This window comes from Macrobrachium rosenbergii, chromosome 5, assembly GCF_040412425.1.
Source record: "Macrobrachium rosenbergii isolate ZJJX-2024 chromosome 5, ASM4041242v1, whole genome shotgun sequence".
NCBI classification, from domain to species: domain Eukaryota; kingdom Metazoa; phylum Arthropoda; class Malacostraca; order Decapoda; family Palaemonidae; genus Macrobrachium; species Macrobrachium rosenbergii.
In genome coordinates this window covers 35,952,990-35,973,009 of record NC_089745.1, presented here as the reverse complement: position 1 = coordinate 35,973,009, position 20,020 = coordinate 35,952,990, and the positions used below count along the sequence as shown (strand labels likewise).

At 39.3% G+C, this 20,020-nt stretch overlaps 1 protein-coding gene across 4 annotated transcripts in view; it reads left to right on the top strand.

The window, feature by feature from the left end:
* The window catches only part of Nemp (Nuclear envelope integral membrane protein), a 215,263-nt gene that overhangs the window by 194,100 nt on the left and 1,143 nt on the right, over positions 1-20,020 (top strand). The window contains exons 8-10 of one of the 4 annotated variants that reach the window (XM_067103981.1): positions 7,881-8,042; positions 15,820-15,888; positions 19,026-20,020. The exon at positions 19,026-20,020 is cut by the window's right edge and continues 1,143 nt beyond it. In XM_067103981.1, the coding sequence (XP_066960082.1) occupies positions 7,881-8,042; positions 15,820-15,888; positions 19,026-19,158 (364 nt within the window). In that variant the 3' untranslated portion in view covers positions 19,159-20,020. The remainder of the gene's footprint in view (positions 1-7,880; positions 8,043-15,819; positions 15,889-19,025) is intronic. The other 3 variants (XM_067103980.1, XM_067103983.1, XM_067103982.1) reach the window with 3 other exon arrangements.

Below are 20,020 nucleotides of genomic sequence, written 5' to 3'. Positions count from 1 at the left end.
GGTGAAGTACACTTTGGCTTGGCTTTTTGTTCGCTTTTTGGATTTTCTTTTCTTATAACATATCTAACTTCATCGAGTGTGAAAATGTGTGTGGGGATGCAAGCGACTTGCTAAAGTCTCCTTGGATCCCCACTCAGTATGTCTGAAGAACGGGAATGGAAGACCGGATCAGAAGAGCCAAGAGTACTGTATCTCACTCTTCTTGATATAACCAGGAATAGTTAATTCTTTTCCCCTTGCTAAGTATCCTATTGATCCTTCTCCCGTAGTGGTAGTCTCTTAACCCCTACTGAAACAGGTAAGGACCCAACACTTAATGATTTGTTGGCGGCCATTCAGACCCTGCCCCAACAGGTAAAATCCCTCTCAGAAGACAGGGATAATATGTGATCGACAATAAGAGATATAAAAAATACAAGTGTTAATATGTTGTTAGTGCAAGTGCAGTGGAGGGTGCAGCCGCTCGGTCCTGTTGCGCTCCTAGTCTTGGACCTCTTCCAAGCTCACCAACCCCTGTGAGAAGGAATGTCGAAAGACGAAGGGAGGCGAGAGGCTTTAGTTACCGAGCGGTCGTCCCCGAGCGCACCTGTTGACGCTTCCCAGGGCGCACCCTCGCCATAGGAAAGGCGAGGTTAAAGTGTTTTTTTGTCCACCAGTTGCTGTCGTCAACCGGAGGAAGCTTTTGACCGATGTCGCAAGGTGGCCAGTTCTCAAGTAACCTCTTGGTTTGGCGGGACAACGAATGTTAGAAGTCTGGACGCCAGGACGCCAGGATGAAGTCAGGTGTCGAGAAGCTCGGCGCCAGGGCACAGGCGCCGTTGGGCGCCAGGACATCAAGCGTCGAGAGGCTGGACGCCAGGGTCGCCGGGAAGCTGGACTCCAGGACTTCGGGCGTCGAGAGCTGGACGCCAGGAGGAAGTCAGGCGTCGAAGCTCGACTCCAGGGCGTCGGCGTCCGAAAGCTGGGCGCCAGGACGCCGGGCGCCGAGAAGCTGGGCGCCAGGGCGTCAGGCTTGAAGAAACTGGACGCCAGGACATCAAGCGTCCGAGGCTGGGCGCCAGGGCGCCAGGCGCCGGGAAGCTGGACGCCAGGAATTCGGCGTCGAGGAGCTGGACGCCAGGACTTCAGGCGCCGAGAAGCTGGACGCCAGGACGCCAAAGTGTCGAGAAGCTGGACTCCAGGACGCCGGCGTCATGAGGCTGGGCGCCAGGGCGTTGAGCGTCCGGAAGCTGGACGTCAGGATGTCGAGCGTCGAGAAGCTGGACGCCAGGACGTCAGGTGTAGAGAATCTGGACGCCAGGACGTCAAGTGTCGAGAAGTTAGACACCAGGACGTCAGGCGTCATTAAACTGGACGCCAAGACATTAAGCTTCAAGAAAATGGACGCCAACACGCCAGGCGTCAAGAGACTGGACGCCAGGACGCCAGGCGTCAAGATGATATTTTGAAAGACGTCGCTACTTCCGTCTTCGGAAAATCGGAAGAAGAGAATGATAATATCCCGCATTCTCCTGTGAATCCTATTGTAGAGATTTCCGACGAAGACAATATAAAAGGCCATCAGCTTTCATCAGACTTGAAAAGACTTATGAAGCTATTTTCAGAAATTTTTTCCAGAGAAATTTATCCTGACTGCTCCTCGTTCCCCGCCTTCAGAATTTACTCTTGTGAAGGCGTCTAAGAGGGCAGCATTTACGAAGAATGGATATTTTCGAAGGAGAAACAATGAAAGACAGCTTTTGTTTTCCCTCCAACCAAACTAGCTCAAGGTCTAGCGTTTAGTATCAAACTAGAGAATAGTTCGGCCTCGAAATACCTGGCCCTTCCCAGGAAGGAAGATGGGATTATTCAACACGACTGACACCAAAGAACTCATATATCTGATGTCGTGTATGGATAAAGGACTCTGAGATAGTTCCAACGAATCTACTGCATCTTTCTCAGCGGGAATCCTGAAGAAAAGAGCCCATCTTTGCTCTTTCCTGGCTAATGGGGTCACGTCCAATCAAAATCAGAACTGATTTATACCCCTTTTTTCCTCTCACCTCTTCTCTCAAGATTTGGTAAAGAGGCCTTTTCATCCTTGGCCCAGAAGACCACGTAAGATTTAATATCTAAAACGGCAAGAAAAGTCCTACCAACGACTTTCATCGCTAAAAAGAGTAAGGCTGAGGCTCCTGTGTTTCAGGTATCTCAGCTCTTTCGTGGTCGGCCCTCCGATAGAGGTTACTCTAGGGCGGGTAGATGAATGGCAACGAGAAGAGGCTCTACACAGGGAAGAAAGGGGACCTGCCTTTCTTCTCCTGCAGACTGCGGTAGGAGCCAGACTGTCCAGCCTGAGGAGGCCCCCTATAGTAACAGAACAAAGGCAAAGGCTTTATAGCAACAAGTGTCTATGATGTTGCAAAAGGAGACCAGACAGAGAGTTCAAGATCCGAATTCCCCAGGATTCTACATTCGGTTATTCCTGATCCCCAAATGCTTGGGGGGTTAGAGACCGGTGCTAGACGTGATTGCACTCAGCTTTTCTGTGCAATAAACAAAGGTCGCTATGGAAACGACAAAATCGGTTCTAGCAACTGTCGAACAGCATGACTGGATGGCCTCACTGGACCTCCAGGATGCGTATTTTTACATCCCCATGCACCCGAACTCCAAGAATTTTCTGAAGTTCGTTCACGGGAAAGGTTTTCCAGTTTCGGTCTCTTTGTTTCAGCCTAAGCAGACGGGGATGACGTCTGGCTCTGGAGTCGAGACCTCTCAAGAGCAAGTTACCCAATATTGAGGGACGTCATGATAAAAACTTTATAGACTCCAGGTTGTAGCCACTGGAGAAGCCTGGAGCTCTTCCCTTCCAGCCCCAAGGGTAGCTCTCCTACTAAGAACAAACGTAGACAGTCCTGTTCAGTCAGGATACCAGGCTGCAAGAGCGTGGCGAACTCTGTGCTTCCTTTCTTACATCCTCTTTTTCCTCCTTAGGATTGGTACTCGTCTGCTGAACCCTCTCCACGATCCATTATTGACGATGAGGAGGAAATAATTGCTGTAGTTGAGGCTTTCCCAACCTGTCCCCAACAGCAGGAAGCCCCGCATATAGCTTTACTACAAAATATGCAGCAGACTTTGTCTTCCCTGGTACAAGCGTGACAACCAGGCAAAGAGAAGAAGGATAATAGACGTCCAACTAAAGCTTCTAGACGTCCAGAAGTTTAAGACGCAGAACGTAGTGAATGAAACTCTAGACGCTGGATGCAGTGGCGTCAAGCATCTAGGAGTGAAACACCATGACGACAGGCGTCAATTGAACCCAAGACGCCAAGCGTCAAGGCATTGGGCGTCAGGGCGCCAGGCTTCAAGATATTGGAAGCCAAGACATGGAGGTAGCTCAGGACGCAAGATGCACTGGCATCAAACGTCTAACAAAGATTTTCACAAGGATGATTGCCAATGTAGCAGGTTTTTTTTTTTCTTCACTCGAGAAACATCAGAATCTCCTTGTACTTAGACGACTGGCTCCTCAGAGCTCCTTCCCGCACACTCTGCCTGGAGGATCTTCAGACCACGATTTAGGTATAGAAGGAATTAGGTCTACTGATAAACAGATAGAAATCTCAGCTGATCCCACTCCAAAAGTTTTCTATACCTTAGGATGAAGATTCAGAGTCAGGATTTTGGGCTTTTCCGTCTATTGCAAGGACGGTACAAGCCTTAAGAAAATTTCAGGACTTTATAGACAGACATGCTCGGCTAAGGAATGGATGAGTCTGCTGGGGACCCTTTCCTCGCTGGAACGGTTTGTCTCCTTTGGGAGGTTAATTCTATGCCCGTTACAGTTTCATCTAAATCAGAACTGGGAGAAGGAAATAGAACTGGAGACCAAGTGCATCCCCATTTCGGAACCAATAAGGCCGTATTTACAGTGGTGGAACGACCCCGTCAAGCTCCAGGAGGTCCCTTCTCTATATTAGAGAAACCCAGACCTAGTGTTGTTATCCGACGCGTCGGACTCAGTATGGGGAGCAACACTAGGGAAATAACAAGTCTCGGGCTCCTGGACCAGACAGCAGGAGAAGTTAAACATCAACTAGAAGGAACTAACTGCAATCCTTCTAGCTCTCAGGGAGTTCGAACACAGTGGGGAACAGAGAGGTTCAGGTCAACACCGACAACACGGCAGCGTTGGCCTACATCAGCAAATAAAGGGGCACTCACTCCAAGTCTCTATACGAGACAACAAGAGAACCTCTTCTCTGGGCAAAAGAGAAGAATGTCAAACTAGTAACCCGCTTTATCCAAGGGGAGAAAAAATGTGAGGGCGAACATTCTGAGCAGGAAATCAAGTCCTCTCAACAGAATGGACTCTACATCAGGCCGTGTGCAGTAGCATGTGGCGACTTTGGGGACGTCCTTGCATAGATCTCTTCACCACAGCGCAATTGAAGAGGCTGGAAACTTACTGCTCTCCCGTACCAGATCCCGGGGCTATATACATAGACGCATTCCTGGTGGACTGGTCCAACTTGGACGTGTATGCATTTCCCTCTTTCAAGATAATACACAGGGTACTGCAAAAAATTTGTTTCACACGAGGGTACCAGATTGATCATTGTGACCCTTTACTGGCCGATAAAAGATTGTTTCACAGAGGTTCTGGAATGGATAGTGGACATCCCGAGGAGCCTACCTCAGAGAGTAGGTCTACTCAAACAACCTCACTTGGAAAGATATCACCAAAACCCCCAAGCGCTACAAGTAACTGCCTTCAGACTATCAAAAAACTTACAAGAGCTACAGGTTTTTTCGAAAGAGGCGGTTGGTGCTATAGAAAGAGTAAGGAGGTCATCCACCATGAGGGTATACAAATCCAAGTGGGAGATATTTAGAGGATGGTACAAGAGCAACCATGTGTCCTCTTCCAGTACCTCTGTAACTCAAATTGTGGACTTCCTTCTACACCGTAAGAGGAAGCTTAATTTTTTCCTACCTCTACCATTAAGGGCTATAGGAGCATGATGGCAGCAGTTTTTAGACATAAAAACTTGAACCTATAAAACGATAAGAATCTCCAGGACCTACTCAGATTCTTTGAAACTGCTAAGGAGAGAGTACAGAACTCACCAGTATGGAACCTAGATGTGGTCCTGAGGTTCCTCATGGGGAGTAAGCTCGATCCCTTACAGAGAACATTTTTAAGAGGACCTCACCACGAAAACTCTTTTCTTGTTGAGTTTGGCCATAGCGAAAAGAGTTAGTGAGATACATGTTCTCAGCGAGAATATGGACTTTAGACAAGACAAGGCAATCTGCTCACTGCAACTAGGATTCCTTGCAAAAAATGAATACTCATCACAACCCTGACACAGAACGTTCGAGATTCCGATTCTAACGGACATTACACGGGAGAAGAGAGAGAAAGTCCTATTCCAGGTAAGGGCTCTAAGGCACTACCCGGACAGGACAAAGGACTTAAGAAGGAATTCAGAAGGGCTTTGGTGCTCAGTCAAAAAGCTCTCTGTACAGGTGTCGAAGAATGCTCTGTCTTATTTTATCAGGCAGTTGATAAAAGAAGCTCATATGAAAGGTAGCGAGTTGGACATAAGATTCTGAAAGTAAAGACGCACGAGTTCAGGGCAGTTGCAACCTCTGTAGCACTTAAACAGAACAGGTCCCAGCAGAGTATCTTGGACACGACCTTCTGGAGAAACAAGTCAGTATTTACCTCTCACTGTCTAAAACGAGTCCAAACATTATACGAAGACTGCTATACGCTGGGTCCGTTTATAGCATCTACTAGTGGGAGAGGGTAATACCCTTACAATCCCATAAACCAATACCCTTTTTCTTACTTTGGGATTGAGAATATTTTTTATGGTTGTTTGTGAAGACTGGACGCAGTCTTCCGCATTCATTGGTTTGAAAGTTCCTTGGAAGCTCCTGGAACTAGGGTATTGAGAGGAGGTCTAGTCACATAGAGGTTATACACCGGTTGACAGCCCCTAGAGATTTTTCAGCCCCCTGGGTGGATTGCTGGATCTCTTAAGGAATACAGACATAATGAGGGCGATTTCATTGAAGTCAGCTTCCTTATTCCAATTCCATAAAACAATACCTTTTGTTCTTGCCTTGCAATGGTTGAAATTTTATGGTTGTTTGTGAAGATTGGGCACAGTCTTCCACAATCATTGGGATGAAAGTTCCTTGGTAGCGCCCGGAACAAGGGCATTGAGAGGAGGTCTAGTCACATAGAGGTTATACACCGCTTGACAGCCCCTAGAGATTTTTCAGCCCCTGGGTGGATCGCTGGATCTCTTAAGGAATGCAGACATAATGAGAAATATTGAAGTCAGCTTCCTTAACAGGTAGGAACCTAGAGTTGTTTTGCAACTTTAATTATAATTCCAACGATGTTAGCTGTCTCTGACCCTCCACCAAAGGTGTCAATCAGCTATATATATAACTACCAGGGAAGTTAGATGTTTGAAAATGTTATTTTCATAATAAAATAAATTTTTGAACATACTTACCTGGTAGTTATATATAATTATATTCCCACCCTCCTCCCCTCTAGAGACTAGGGGCATGGAAGATCTGAGGAACAGTTGGAATGGTTCCAGGTACCTGGGTAGAGGGCACACAGGTGGTTCACCTGACTACCGATCGGCGATTGCCGCGAGTTTTTGAAATTCTGCCGTGACGTCAGGGACTTAAGCTATATATATAACTACCAGGTAAGTATGTTCAAAAATTTATTTTATTATGAAAATAACATTTTACTTATGGTGACTATTCAAAATATATCTGTTTGTATAGTTGGTTATAAAACTAGAAGGCAGGATGTTCATGATTATCACCACCATCATCAGAAATATTTGTACACCAAATTTTCCCCTTTGTCCTGGGCAGTTTTTGCCTAAATTTTCATCAGTTCTAGGTCATCTGTCCTCTTTTCCATGACTTCATGGGGCACCCTACAGTTTTTTGTCCTTTTCTGTGGTTTTCTGACCTAATTTCCTTATCCCTTCTTGTTGCATGTTCAAATCCTCTGTCTATTTTTCAGCCCCTGGATGCCACGCCCCTCTGCATTCTACTACAGCTTAGTTTTCCACTTCTCTCCTCCCTAGTTGCTTATATTGTAAAGTTTATTTCTTGTTAATCTCTTGCTTCAGGTATATTGTATCTTGCAATCATGAGCACCTCTTGCAACACCATCCATTGAATTTGGTACATAGACTGTGTTTCCCTTCACTTTTTCCATAGCAGAACATATCCACTTTCTTGACTACATTTAAGTTCCTCGTTGGACAGTTCGATATCGTACTCGGCTAGCACCCTGCTGGGCCCGCGTTCAACTCTCCAGCCGGCCAGTGAAGAATTAGAGGAATTTATTTCTGCTGATAGAAATTCATTTCTCAGTATAATGTGGTTCGGATTCCACAATAAACTGTAGGTCCCGTTGCTAAGTAACCAGTTGGTTCTTAAACACGTAAAATAAGTTTAATCCTTCGGGCCAGCCCTAGGAGAGCTGTTAATCAGCTCAGTGGTCTGGTTAAACTAAGGTATACTTAACTTTGACAGCATTTTCCTTTGCTTCCTCTTCATTCATCAGAAGCTGTGTTTGTGGACAATTTGTGGGTATACATAATTTATTTGCTACCAGTATATCACTCTCTGATGTAATTTTTTAGCTCAGAATAGTGTTTAGTTTATAGTTTTAATGAGGGGTTTAGGTATTTGTATTTTTATTTGGTATGGAATAGAAATATTGGTTTTAGTGGACTGGGAACAATTTTCCAAGTTCCAGCCAATGTTGGTTTGGTCTAAATTTCATACATTCATACATATATGTACATTGTTTTAATGGCTTTGGTTCTAACTTGCAGGCGACGTCGTTTCCCTCCAAAGATTAGGAGATTAACTGAAGAAGAATATATCCAACAAGGCAATGTAGAGACTCGGAAAGCTTTGGATGAATTGAGAGAGTATTGTCGATCACCCAACTGTAATGCATGGAAAACAGTATCTAGATTAAAGACTCCGACAAGGTAAGGTATCAGTGAAGCATTAAATTTATAACATAAACTTTTTTCTTGTAAACCCATCATTTGTGTAGAGCCGTCATTCATGGTCCAGGTGTCCCCATATACATAAATTCTTAAATCTTGTGAGTATTCTCCTCATTATTTCACTTAGAATGGATGTAAAACAGTTAGCCTGCAGGGACTGGAGAGAATCCCTTTGAACCAAGTATCCCGTATCCAAAAAAATTTCTTGGTGAAGTAAGTATTTGAGAGTACTCAGAAAGTAAAGCAAGAAGTTTGTACATGGTGATATATCCAACGTTTTGTAGTATCTCCAAGTATTTGAATTAAAGATGACAGGAATCTCAAAATTCCTCTTGATAGATCAAGAAGTTGAGAGGGCACTGAACTCAAGAAGGATCACTTTTACCTGACTAGCCTTGTCTTCAAAAGCCTTCACATATATGTGAAGGATATGTTTCAGTCAGAAGGACAAGCAAGTAGACCTGAAGAGTCAGGAGTCATACCTTTAGATGTCTTTTCCTCTTCAGATGTAGGCAGACGGCTTTTGGTGGCTTAAGAAGAGGGTCCTGTGAGTTGATTGACATCTCACCCAGTGTGGCGAAGAAGCAGGAGTGCAGGCCTGACTAATGTTGGACTAAATTTGCCAACTAGAATGGAAGCAAAGCACAAATTCATGGGAGACAAACTTCCGGTATGACTAGCTCTTAGCAAGGCCAGTGGCTCATTGACATGCATAGAGGATGCAGTTGGTAGCAGGAAAATGGTTTCCATTGTTTCTTAAAACAGTTCATAGGGCATCCTGGTGAAAGTAAGGTAAGGTCAGAAATCGACCTTGATTAACCTGCAGGATTTTTCCAAGTAGTGGCAGAGCCTTGTCAGACCCATGGAAGTTGTCATCTTCTCTCCTCTGCTTGGTGTAGGCTGATGGTCAAGTTGGCATGAACAGCAGTGGTTTCAGCACTATTCTTTGAAAAACCTCAGCCATTGAATGTTCAATAATCTGCAAATGCAGGTGGTATAGCTCTCTCAGAAGGCTTTTCCTGTTTGGCAGGTGCTGGAGAAGGTCCACAAATTAGACCTGCAGTTACTGAAGCAATGCAGTCAGTGTTATGTTTGTGTGTCTAGAGTACTTGACCTTGGCTAGTTTTTGCTTGACCAGGCCATATAGAGGGAAGCTGTAAACATTCAAGTTTTCTCTAAATGTGAAAATTTGAGTCCAGTTTTGAAGGCTGCTAGATCCAATTTGTAGCTTATGGTTCAAGCTTATTTTGAACAGGTCCACCATTGTTATAAAGCATTGCAGTCTTTTTGGTATTAACCTCAGGCTGATTTTGAGGCTTGGATGCTGTTCATTCTTAGTTTTTTCTTGGTTTTCTAATGAAATTGTCATTAATTTGACCCTTTTATCAAAGCAGTAAACACATGGAGAAGTTAAGAGCATGGCCTTCAGGTGTGGGAAGTTGAAAACAGGTTCAGGAAAGTGGCCAGTCTTGATAGAGCGCCCAGTCAACGGGCAATGCAGGTAAGAAGTGGTCAAGCAATTAATGTTATTGGCTAGAGACCAGGAAAGCCAGTTACTGGGCAAAGATCACTGGAAAACTGACCCTTGTAAACTCTTTCAGGTAAAAGCGCAAAGCCAATTACAGTATAGAAGAATTCAACACAGAAGCAGCAGTAAATCCGGGAAGCAACCAAGCCCAGTAAGAGTAGCAGGTTAGAGAGGCTGAGTAATGCTGGTCTCAACAGGTGTCGTACAGAAGGGAAGGTTTCATTCCTTAAACTTAACTCTGTGTCTGTCTGTGATCATGTAGGGCATGATAATATATATTGGGTATGATACAGCTATGATCATGTGAGAAATCATATTTTATGACATACTGTTTGAACAAATTTTACAGGAAAACTCTCAGATCACTTGAATGGGCCATAAATGACTATGTGGCAACTCCTATGATAACAATCACACCTCACCTCAGTGACGGGAACGATAGTCAACCATGAATATCATGGGGGGAATGTACTTTATCTCTGTGTTACAGTATAACTTGTATATGTATGTCCATAAATATACACAGGGAATGTTGCTGATTTTATTTCTTATCTGTTATGATATAATATTAGCTGCAGTTGTGATTTTGCATATTGAATACAAAAAATAGAAAGAGCATATATAACTCAATAAAATTATGTGGTATTTTTACGAGTGTCTCAGCAATGAGGCCCCGTACATGGTTAGAGATATTCAGTTTCAACTTCTTGGAGTAGGTACAGAAAATTTTTCAGAATTTCTTTTCTTTTACCAGGTGCATTTGCATACATTCTTTCCATCAATGTGTTTTTTTTTTTAACTGGCCGACTGTAAAGTTTGCCAGGTCTCATAGTTTTGTTAATGTATATTTAGCCTGGCTTTGAGTGGTAAAAGACAGCAGACCCTGGCTGTCAGATCTGTTATGTTCACTTAGCATACTTATGAAAAATGAAACTGTGCAAAAATTACTATTTACTTAATAAGGGCCCCAAACAAAATATACTTGTAGCTTAAGTAATGCACAGACCAACACCATGAGCAAAATTAAAGGACTTACATCACTAAAAGTCAGGAAATTGTTATAGGTACTAATTATGGGCAGAAAGATGCAACATAACTCATATCCATAAAATACATTAATACTCTAAATTACATAATATAAATAAAAATACTGTGCATAAATTACACTCATAATTTTGAAAGGCAAGAAATATTACTGATACCAGTTATGGGCAAAACAAAGAGTACAGTCAATCCTCGGATTTCGTATCCCTCGTTTTCATACGATTCGGTTTTCATTGACTTTTTTTGTTGAAATTTTGTCAAAATTCGTACAGCTGGAAATGCTCCGTCCTGGGCCCACTGCGTGACGGCCACTCATTGAGTGCCCAAACAAAGCATCCTGTGCGCTCTCCTGACCCAGTCTGCTTTTTTTTCTCATTGAGTGAGCATCACCCACCATGTTCATCTGAAACATCTCGTTATAATCCATTGTTTTTTGTCCTTTTTGCTTGAGTGCAACTGCTGAATAGGCCGCCATGGGGCCAAAGACAATTCTGAGTCCCAGCCCTTCGATAAAGAAGATGAGAAACAATTGAATTCAAGAAAGAACGCATAGCAAAGTTTGAAAGTGGCGTACTCTTGGCTGACGTGGAAAAGTTGTTGGACGACCACAGGGAAGAGCTAACCACTGAAGAACTGCAAGGCCTTCAGCTGGAACAGTGACAGACGGCAGATGAGGAATCAGAGGAGGAAGATTAGAGAGGGGATGATGTGCCTTCTTCAGTGATTAAGGACATGTGCAAAGTGGAGTGAGTTGCAAAGTTTTCTGGAGAAATATCACCCTAACAAAGCTCTTGCAAGCTGTGTCTGCAACATGTTCATTGACATTGCCGTACTGTATTCCATTTTAGGCAAATCTGTTTTGTGCGACAGAGGTCCAGCGACTCTCAAGCTGGTCCTAGTGCCAGTAAAAAATAAAGAAGAGAAGTAACTCTAGATAGGGCCTTAATACCTGAAGTCCTTATGGAGGGGGATTCCCCTTCCAAACAATAACCTCTCCTCCTCCCTCTCCCCTCCTCACTGTCTTCCATATACCAACAGGAGTCTTCAATAAAGGTAAAAGTGATGTTAAATGTTCATTTATCCATTTCATTAGTCATTTATATTTATTTCTCATTGTTTTCTATATGTAAAACTATATTTATTCTCTATAAAATGTATTTTTGTTAATATTTTTGGGTGTCTGGAACGGATTAATTGGATTTACATTACTGTGTTCCTTATGGGAATTATTGCTTCCGTTTTCTTACGATTCGGACTTCTTCAGACTTTCTGGAACGGATACGTACGAACTTCAGACTTTCTGGAACGGATACGTATGAAATCCGAGGTTCCACTGTAATTGATATGTAAAATACAATTATAGGGAGTAAGGCAACTTTTATGTTAAATACAGTACATGTAGGCAAAGTAAAAATATCAACACTAGTACTTTATACATACAAAAGTAGTAACTGGACAAACCAATATTAATAATAATTATTGGCCACCTCACTAAGTATTTAGTGCACCATGAAAAATATTAAGGTACAGGTATCAAGAAGTTAAGGATAATTTTGCATAGAAACAATATATGAATTTCACAATATAGACAGTAAAAAGAGCAGAATTCACAACCCAGATAAAAATATATGAGTGGATCAGCTAGTGACACTTACAGGCAACAGCTAGACTAAACTTAAGTAATGACAGTTATTAATATATACTTTTGAGGGAAGAAGGTAAAACAGGTAATTGAAATATTAATGATAGCTAGAAAATAAATTGTAATGTATGTTGATGAATAAAATTTAAGCCATTCATTGCTAAAGGAAAAGCTGGTGAGCTTGTATGTGTTGACAACACAGAGACACTCAAAACAGTTAGCCAAAGACAGGCATGCATGATTAGTCCTTTGCAGCTACTTTGCTCTGTCTATTTACAATACACTATAAGAATATACTTGTCTGGGGATATTCATACCACCGATGAAAGCTTGTATGATGAATGAGTTAGTGATAACCCCATCTTGAATTAATAAAACAGTTAACAAGCCCGTCATATGGTACTCCTTAAATTTTAAGCTTAGGTAAGCTGTGTCACTGTGCTTTTATACAAGTTTTATTTCTGAATTATTATTGAAATTGGTGTTTTAATGCTACAGTAGGCAACCATTTTCCGTATTTTGTCTGCAGTCTTGTTATAACATGGTTCATTAATGTATTTTCTGTATATCTAATCATAGTAGTCACCACCCTACTCACAAAGTTTACGTTCGGGACGGCCGTCGGTATGTTGAATTATTTGTAAGTTGGTTACTGTACTCTTCACGCCCATTTAAGTACAGTATGATACAAAGTCAATACAGCACTGTACGATTTTTATCCTAAAACAATTCACTATACAGTGAATCCCCTGTATTCGCGGGGGATGCCCCCCCCCCCGCAAATAGCTAAAATCCGTGAATACTTAAAACCCCTCTAAAAACACTTAGAACTGCCCATTTTCATAGTTTAAACACAGAAAACCCTGTAAAAATGCATATACCTGAGTATTTTAATAGTTTTATCACAAAAAGTGCATTTATTCATGAAAATAATATGAAAATACAGTAATTAGTGAATATATCTCAGTGAAAAATACCGCAAATGGGCAAATTTTCTGCGAATAAGGGCTAGATATGTTCCACAGAGAAACCCGCAAATCTGTGAGTCCGCGAATCATGAGAACGTGAATAAGGGGGTTTACTGTACATACAGTGTACTGTATTTTATAGAATAGGCGTGCAGAACAAAATTTGAACTTGCGGGTGGCAATCCCATTTGTATCTGAATGTTTGTAAGTTGAATATTTGTAAGTAGGGTGGTGTCTGTACTAAATTCCAGTACAACAGTAGAGGTATATATATTTTTTGGTTATGTTATAAGGTTATAGCCACCCAAGTCCCTATAGTTTTATTAGGCAATTGTTGTGGAGGGATAAAAAGTTTGTTGGATTTACTGTACATTGCTGTGGGATTAGTTGCTGAAGTGTGCTTATACTGTACAGCAATTCCTCTAAGATTTCTCATTTTATCCTTGCTACACTGGCCTTGAGGTTTCTCTTCTTTTCTTGAGTCACCTTTTATTCATATTGATTCTATCACAGTGTCACTCTTCTATTTATTTTTGTAGATATCATGCCTAAGATTTATGCCTTTTTTTTTTTTTTTTCTTTTGTATGCCTTATTAGTACTTGCTACCCCCTATAATTTTATTTTAAATTTTTTATTTTTTTTGGCATAATCTTCCTTGATTTGTTTATCATTTCCACCTTTTTATGCTTTTGACTATATCCTCATCTTTGTTTTCTTCACCATCTACTTGCTTGCAGCATTCTGTTATGTTATGTTAAGTGTGCTTTGCCTCATAAAGTAGTGCTCTCCTTCTCTGTGATAATGCCTATACAGTTGACCCCTGCCTATTCGCGGTTCAGGATTTGCGGCTTCACACATTCGCAGATTTTTCTGTGGAACTTATCTCCTCATTATTCGTGAAAAATGTGGTAATTTGGAGATTTTTTTCGTCAAGCAACATTCACTAATTACTGTACAGGCAGTCCCCGGTTTACGACGGGTCTGGCTTACAACGTTCCGAGGTTACGACACTTTTCAAATATATTCATCAGAAATTATTTTCCGGCTTACAACGCATGTTCCGGGGTTACGAAGCGTCATACGCCGATCCGACGGAAGAAATATGGCTCCAAAACGGCAGAATAATCATAATTTGGAGGTTTTTTTTTTTATGAAAAACTCAATAAAAATACAGTTTACATCGTTTTCAATGCACCCAAGGCATTAAAAGTAAGGTTTTCTGATGATTTTTGACGATTTTCGACGATTTTTCGGTTTACGACGATTTTCGGTTTATGACGCGGCGTAGAAACGGAACCCCCGTTGTAAACCGGGGACTGCCTGTATTTTTGTCATTATTTTCGTTACTAATTATATTTTTTGCTGAAAAAAATTATTTTCTAATTTTCAAATATTAATATTAATGTAAACACAGCAAAATATCAATATTAAGGTACTGTACAATACTTAACTTCTCAGTGTTTTCCCCATTTACTGTAAAAAGAAAATGGGACTGCTTCAATACTGTATGAGAGAAAATGGATGTACATGAATATAGAGGTAACATGAATAGTTTTCACATTTAGCTGTAAGCCATATATTTTTAAGGGTAATGTTTTAAGATGACTTTGAAATGATATTAAAGTGTTTTAGGCGATAGTTTAAGGTATATTCTGTGTAGGATGATAGTTTAAGGTGTACATTTGGTGTTTGAACTATTAAAAGGGGCAGTTATAAATGTTTTTAGTGGGGTCTTTGGTGTTTGAACTATAAAAACAGACATTTTTAGAGGGGGATGTCAAGTATTTGTGGATTTTAGCTATTCGCGGGTGGTTGTGATCCCCGTCCCCCGTGAATACCGGGGGTTGACTGTACTTCTACCGCAGGTAACGTCAGTGGAAAATTTACAAATTTATGAGGCAAAATTCATGAAGTTTCAAAATACAAACATTGTAATGATTTCTATGAGTATATATTTCACCTTTTGTACCCTTATACACTTCTAATTACTCTTATGTGCATTCTAAACATTGCATGCAGAAAAATTAATCTGACTGCCAGAATTCAAGTACTGCTTCTCCTTCATGGTTATTCTATCCAAAGCCATTATCTTACCTTTTTATCTCGAAGGATTTGTTCCTGAAGGTTCATTTAGGTCTGCTATTGTTTATATTTTTACTGGATAGAATTTTCAATAAATAGAATAGTTGTAGTTATATGTTAGTAAACAGAAGGGAAAATTGTCAGAAGCCGTATGCAGTGTAGTATTTGTTTGCTCTAGTTTTAGAATTGAAAATTGCTCACTTGTAAGCATATAAACTGATCAGGCGGTCTAAATTACATGGTTTAATGTCACATTTTATATATGAAGTAATATGCAATTTATAGAATAAATTAAAATCAATAGACAAAATAAGATGAAGTGGAATGCAAATGAGTTTATAATAATTTTATTTCTTGCAGTTGTCTTTGCTGTTCATATATACATTATACAGTGTTAATTGGAGTAAAAATAAAAGCACCATCTTTATTTCATATGACAATTGTCATATACTTCTTATTCCGACAAGTTGTAATTATACTTGTATCCACAGATTTGTGGAGTTTGTTGGAAATCCTCGTAAGAGACAGAGTTTCACCCCAAAATATAATCAGAGGAAGAGGTAAGCCAGTTTGGTTTTCCTTTCTCTGTGACAAAAATTCTTGGGTTTGCTGAGCTACATAATTTAGAATAATTAATCTACAAAAAACCTTACTTAAGAGTGTTTTTTATTTTGGTGGGAAAATGTAGTACAGGTCAACTATCACTAATGTGGTGTCACTGGGACTTGCAGGGTGCCTGTTGAGTGATTTTGCCGGATTACAGAGTGGTTAGGTTAGAATATACTTAACCCAACAGTTAACCACCTTATCTTACTTATAAAATATCCTGTAAATAAATACAAGTTGGTTAATAAGAAAAAAAAAGAAATTAAATACTAAAAACCAAGTAAAATTTTAATGAAGCACGGGCAAAATAAATGGTACAGGTGAATTCTGCTGACTTACAAAAGATAAGTTCATCACTGCCACTTCCAAAGTGAAGAGTTAGAATTTGCAACTAAGCATATTTACGTGTCTTGAGGTGAAGGGCTGTCAGGATTCCCATTTTCTTCATCTTGGGTTTTTTTTATTTTATGCTATTCTTATTTATATTTTTACTGTATTTTCTAATTTTTTAATTTTACAACCCAAAAGATAAGCATAGTCATGGATGTAGGGTATGTACATAAGCACGCACTCATTTGCTGGCGTCCGTGAACTTGCTACAGCTTGGTTTAGTTCATGTTGTTACGTTTATAATTTTTTAAAATTTACATTTTATGCTATTTTCACATATATTTTTTCTGTATTTTCTCACTTTTTACTTTACAACGTAAAAGATAAACACAATGATGTGTGTGTAGGGTACATACGTATGTACAAACTCATTCGCTGGCTTTGGTGAACTTGCTACAGCTTATTTTGGTTCACATTATTATGCTTATGATTTATTTTATTTATATTTTATGCTATTCTCATTTATATTATTCTATATTTTCTCAGTTTTTATTTTTACAACCCAACAGATAAACACAGCTTGTTTTGGTTCATGTTAGGTTATGATTTTTTAATTTATATTGTATACTATTTTCTTTTATGTTTTTGATATATTTTCTCATTTTTATTTTCACAACCTAAAAGATGAATGCAATTGCGTGCATAGGATACATACGTATGCACAAACTCATTTGCTGGTGTCAGGGAACTTGCTACAACTTATTTTGGTTCATGTTGTAACTCCTATGATTATTAAATTTATAATTTATGCTATTTTCATTTACATTTTTACTGTATTTTCTCATTTTTTATTTTTAAAACAAAAGATCAATGCAGTCGTGTGCCTAAGGTATGTATGCTTGTACAGATTCATTTGCTGGCGTTAGTGAACTTACTACACCTTGTTTGGGTTCGTGTTATTACGCCCATGATTTTATTAATTTATATTTTACGCTCTTCTCATCTATATTTTTGCTGTATTTTCTCATATTTTATTTTTACAACCTAGAAGATGAATGCAATCGTTGTGTGTAGGGTACATACATAGGCGCAAACTGATTTGCTGGTGCCAGTGAACTTGCTAAGCTTAATTTGGTTTGTGTTGTTATACTTATAACTTTTAATTTATATTGTATGCTATTCTTGTTTGTATTTTTATTGTATTTTCTCATTTTTTATGCTCACAACCCAAAAGATAAACACAATTGTGTGTAGAGTACGTATATACACGCATTCCTTCACTGGTTGTTTTTCGTTTAGTTACGCTTATGGTTTCCTTATTTATATTTTATGCTTCTGTATTCTCATTTATATGTGTACTGGATTTTCAAATTTTTTTTTTACAACCCAAAAGATGAACACAAACACAATTGTGTGTAGGGTACATACATATGCACACAAGTAGCACCAACAAATACTGTAATAGCAGTAGGTTGGTGCGATGACCCGGGAAATTTTAAAATACACTACCCAAAAATAGAGCTGGATTAGTGATGGAACTGGATTAGCGATTGCTGGATTAGTGATGGTTGACCTGTATAAAATGGGAAAAGTTATACTGATGTCAAGTTTCTAGTACAGTGCAACTTTCAGAATTCTTAATCACAATCTAACAATGCAGCTCAAAGGTACCACAAAATTTACTCTTGGGTACCTAGTGTTGAGCAGCTTAAAGTTGAAATTAAAAAAAGTAATGGGAGCTAAGGTGCAGGTCTTATAATGCAGTATGGTGATAAATTTTATAAACTGATGACTGAATCATTTCAGTCACCTGATCTCAGAATGAAGGAAAGCATTATTGGTGGTTTATCTATACATTCTCATCATGGTAGAGCATTTAATTAATAATTAGCTCTCATGCCAGATCCTTCTTTAAAGGCATCTTAGGTGTGCCCAAAAAGAATGTTGATTTGAAAAGACTACATGTTTTACAGACCAGTTTTATTGGATGTCAGCATTACAGCTATGTCTATCTGTAATGAGATGGTAAGTCCTTTGTATGAAGGTACTACCTAATCCTATTTGTTTTATTTCTATACTCTTCCAAAGGCAGTACAGTTACACCTGGATTAACAGATCTGATTAATTCCTGAAGACTATCCTTTATCTCAACTACTACTACTACTACTTCTTCTTCTTTGATTGTACAGTATTTCCCAGGGATTTCCCATGAGTGCATGAATGGCTTAAGTAAAATTAATGGGTTTGTATTAAAGAACAGTACAGTACTTTGTTTTGATAAATTTGATTTTCCAGGTCATATCTGTTCACTTCTGATGTTCTTTGTTCACAATGGATTGCAGTTTTATGGTAGAATTAAAGTGGCTGTTAGGGACTTATTGTACTGTGCACATAATTTTGCCTCATGATCTTCATTTGGACTAAAGTTCTTAGGGAAATTTTCATCTTAAGGTGTTCTTTTGAAAGACTGTATATTCACTAAAATGCCTGATTAAAAGTTCCATGAAAGAACGTCAGTGTATATGGAGGTGATTGTTATTGAGAAGTATTAATAGTAATAATAACTACTCCTTTCTAGCCTGCTGGAATTTTATTCATTCACAGGGAAGCTATAATGAGGTTTTAGTATGATTTTATTGAAATCAGAGAGGTGCTTATATATTACTTCGATCTTAAGTTAAGAAAGTTGCTTTTGTTAGCTTTAGTTCAGTGTGTGCCTAGGGCTCCACCTAATGTAATGTATTATTTTCTCCCATTCAAGGTTTGCAGAATTTGTTGAAGGAGGGTCCCACTTAGATGATGATGCTATTCTTGCGTATGAGAGCAACCATGTAACACCAGTGAGAGATGAAGATGATCTTTACTTAACAACAGATGATGAAGAGGAATCTTAACGATAGATGATGAAAAGGAAATATAAGTTTGATTAAATATGTTTTTATGTGCTGAAAGCACAATTGGATTGTCAGTGATATTATTTTGGGAAAGGTTTGGTACATGGAAACTATGAAAACACCAGCTGGGGAGTTTGAGTTTGCATAATTTCATTGTTTTGATATAAGAGAAAGTTACATACTGTATGAATTCTGATGGCTGTGAAAGTTTCTTTGTGATTATTTAGCTTGTTTATACACACTTTCTCGTACATCATTTTTCTCTGCAATGCTGTTATGCTCAGGCCAAGCATAACCTCTTCAGTATGTTTGAGGATTATGTATATTTTTTAAGGATGTGTTCATTACAAAACAAAATATACTGTAGTTCAAGAAGGACAGAGGTGTCCTCAAGTGGCTAAGGAAAAGAAAAATTAATGTACTGCTTTGGTAACTTCTTGTGCTTCTTGTGGGAATTTACTTGAGGAGCTGTTAGTCAAGTATTATAAGCAATTTTTGTACAAACCCATTTATTTTATTCAAGTCTTTCATGGTTCAGAAACCTATATATTACTCAACAACAGGAATAGATGTACATTTTTTTTAACTTGCTCTGTTTTCTGAGATAAAAATATAGGAAAATTAAGAATTTTTACCGAGTACTCAAGTGCATTGTATAAATGTAATGCCATGAGAAATTTGCCTTTTCACAAATACTAAAAATTTTCACTTGTTATTACAGGTAGTCAGCTGTATATAAACTTTCAGCTTAAGAACATTCAGATACAAACACCTGTGTTTGTGTGATATGTGAGATATATAAACTTGATTTTATATTTTTCATTGCCACCTTTCAAGGTAAGATGAAAGGTTTTTAATTATA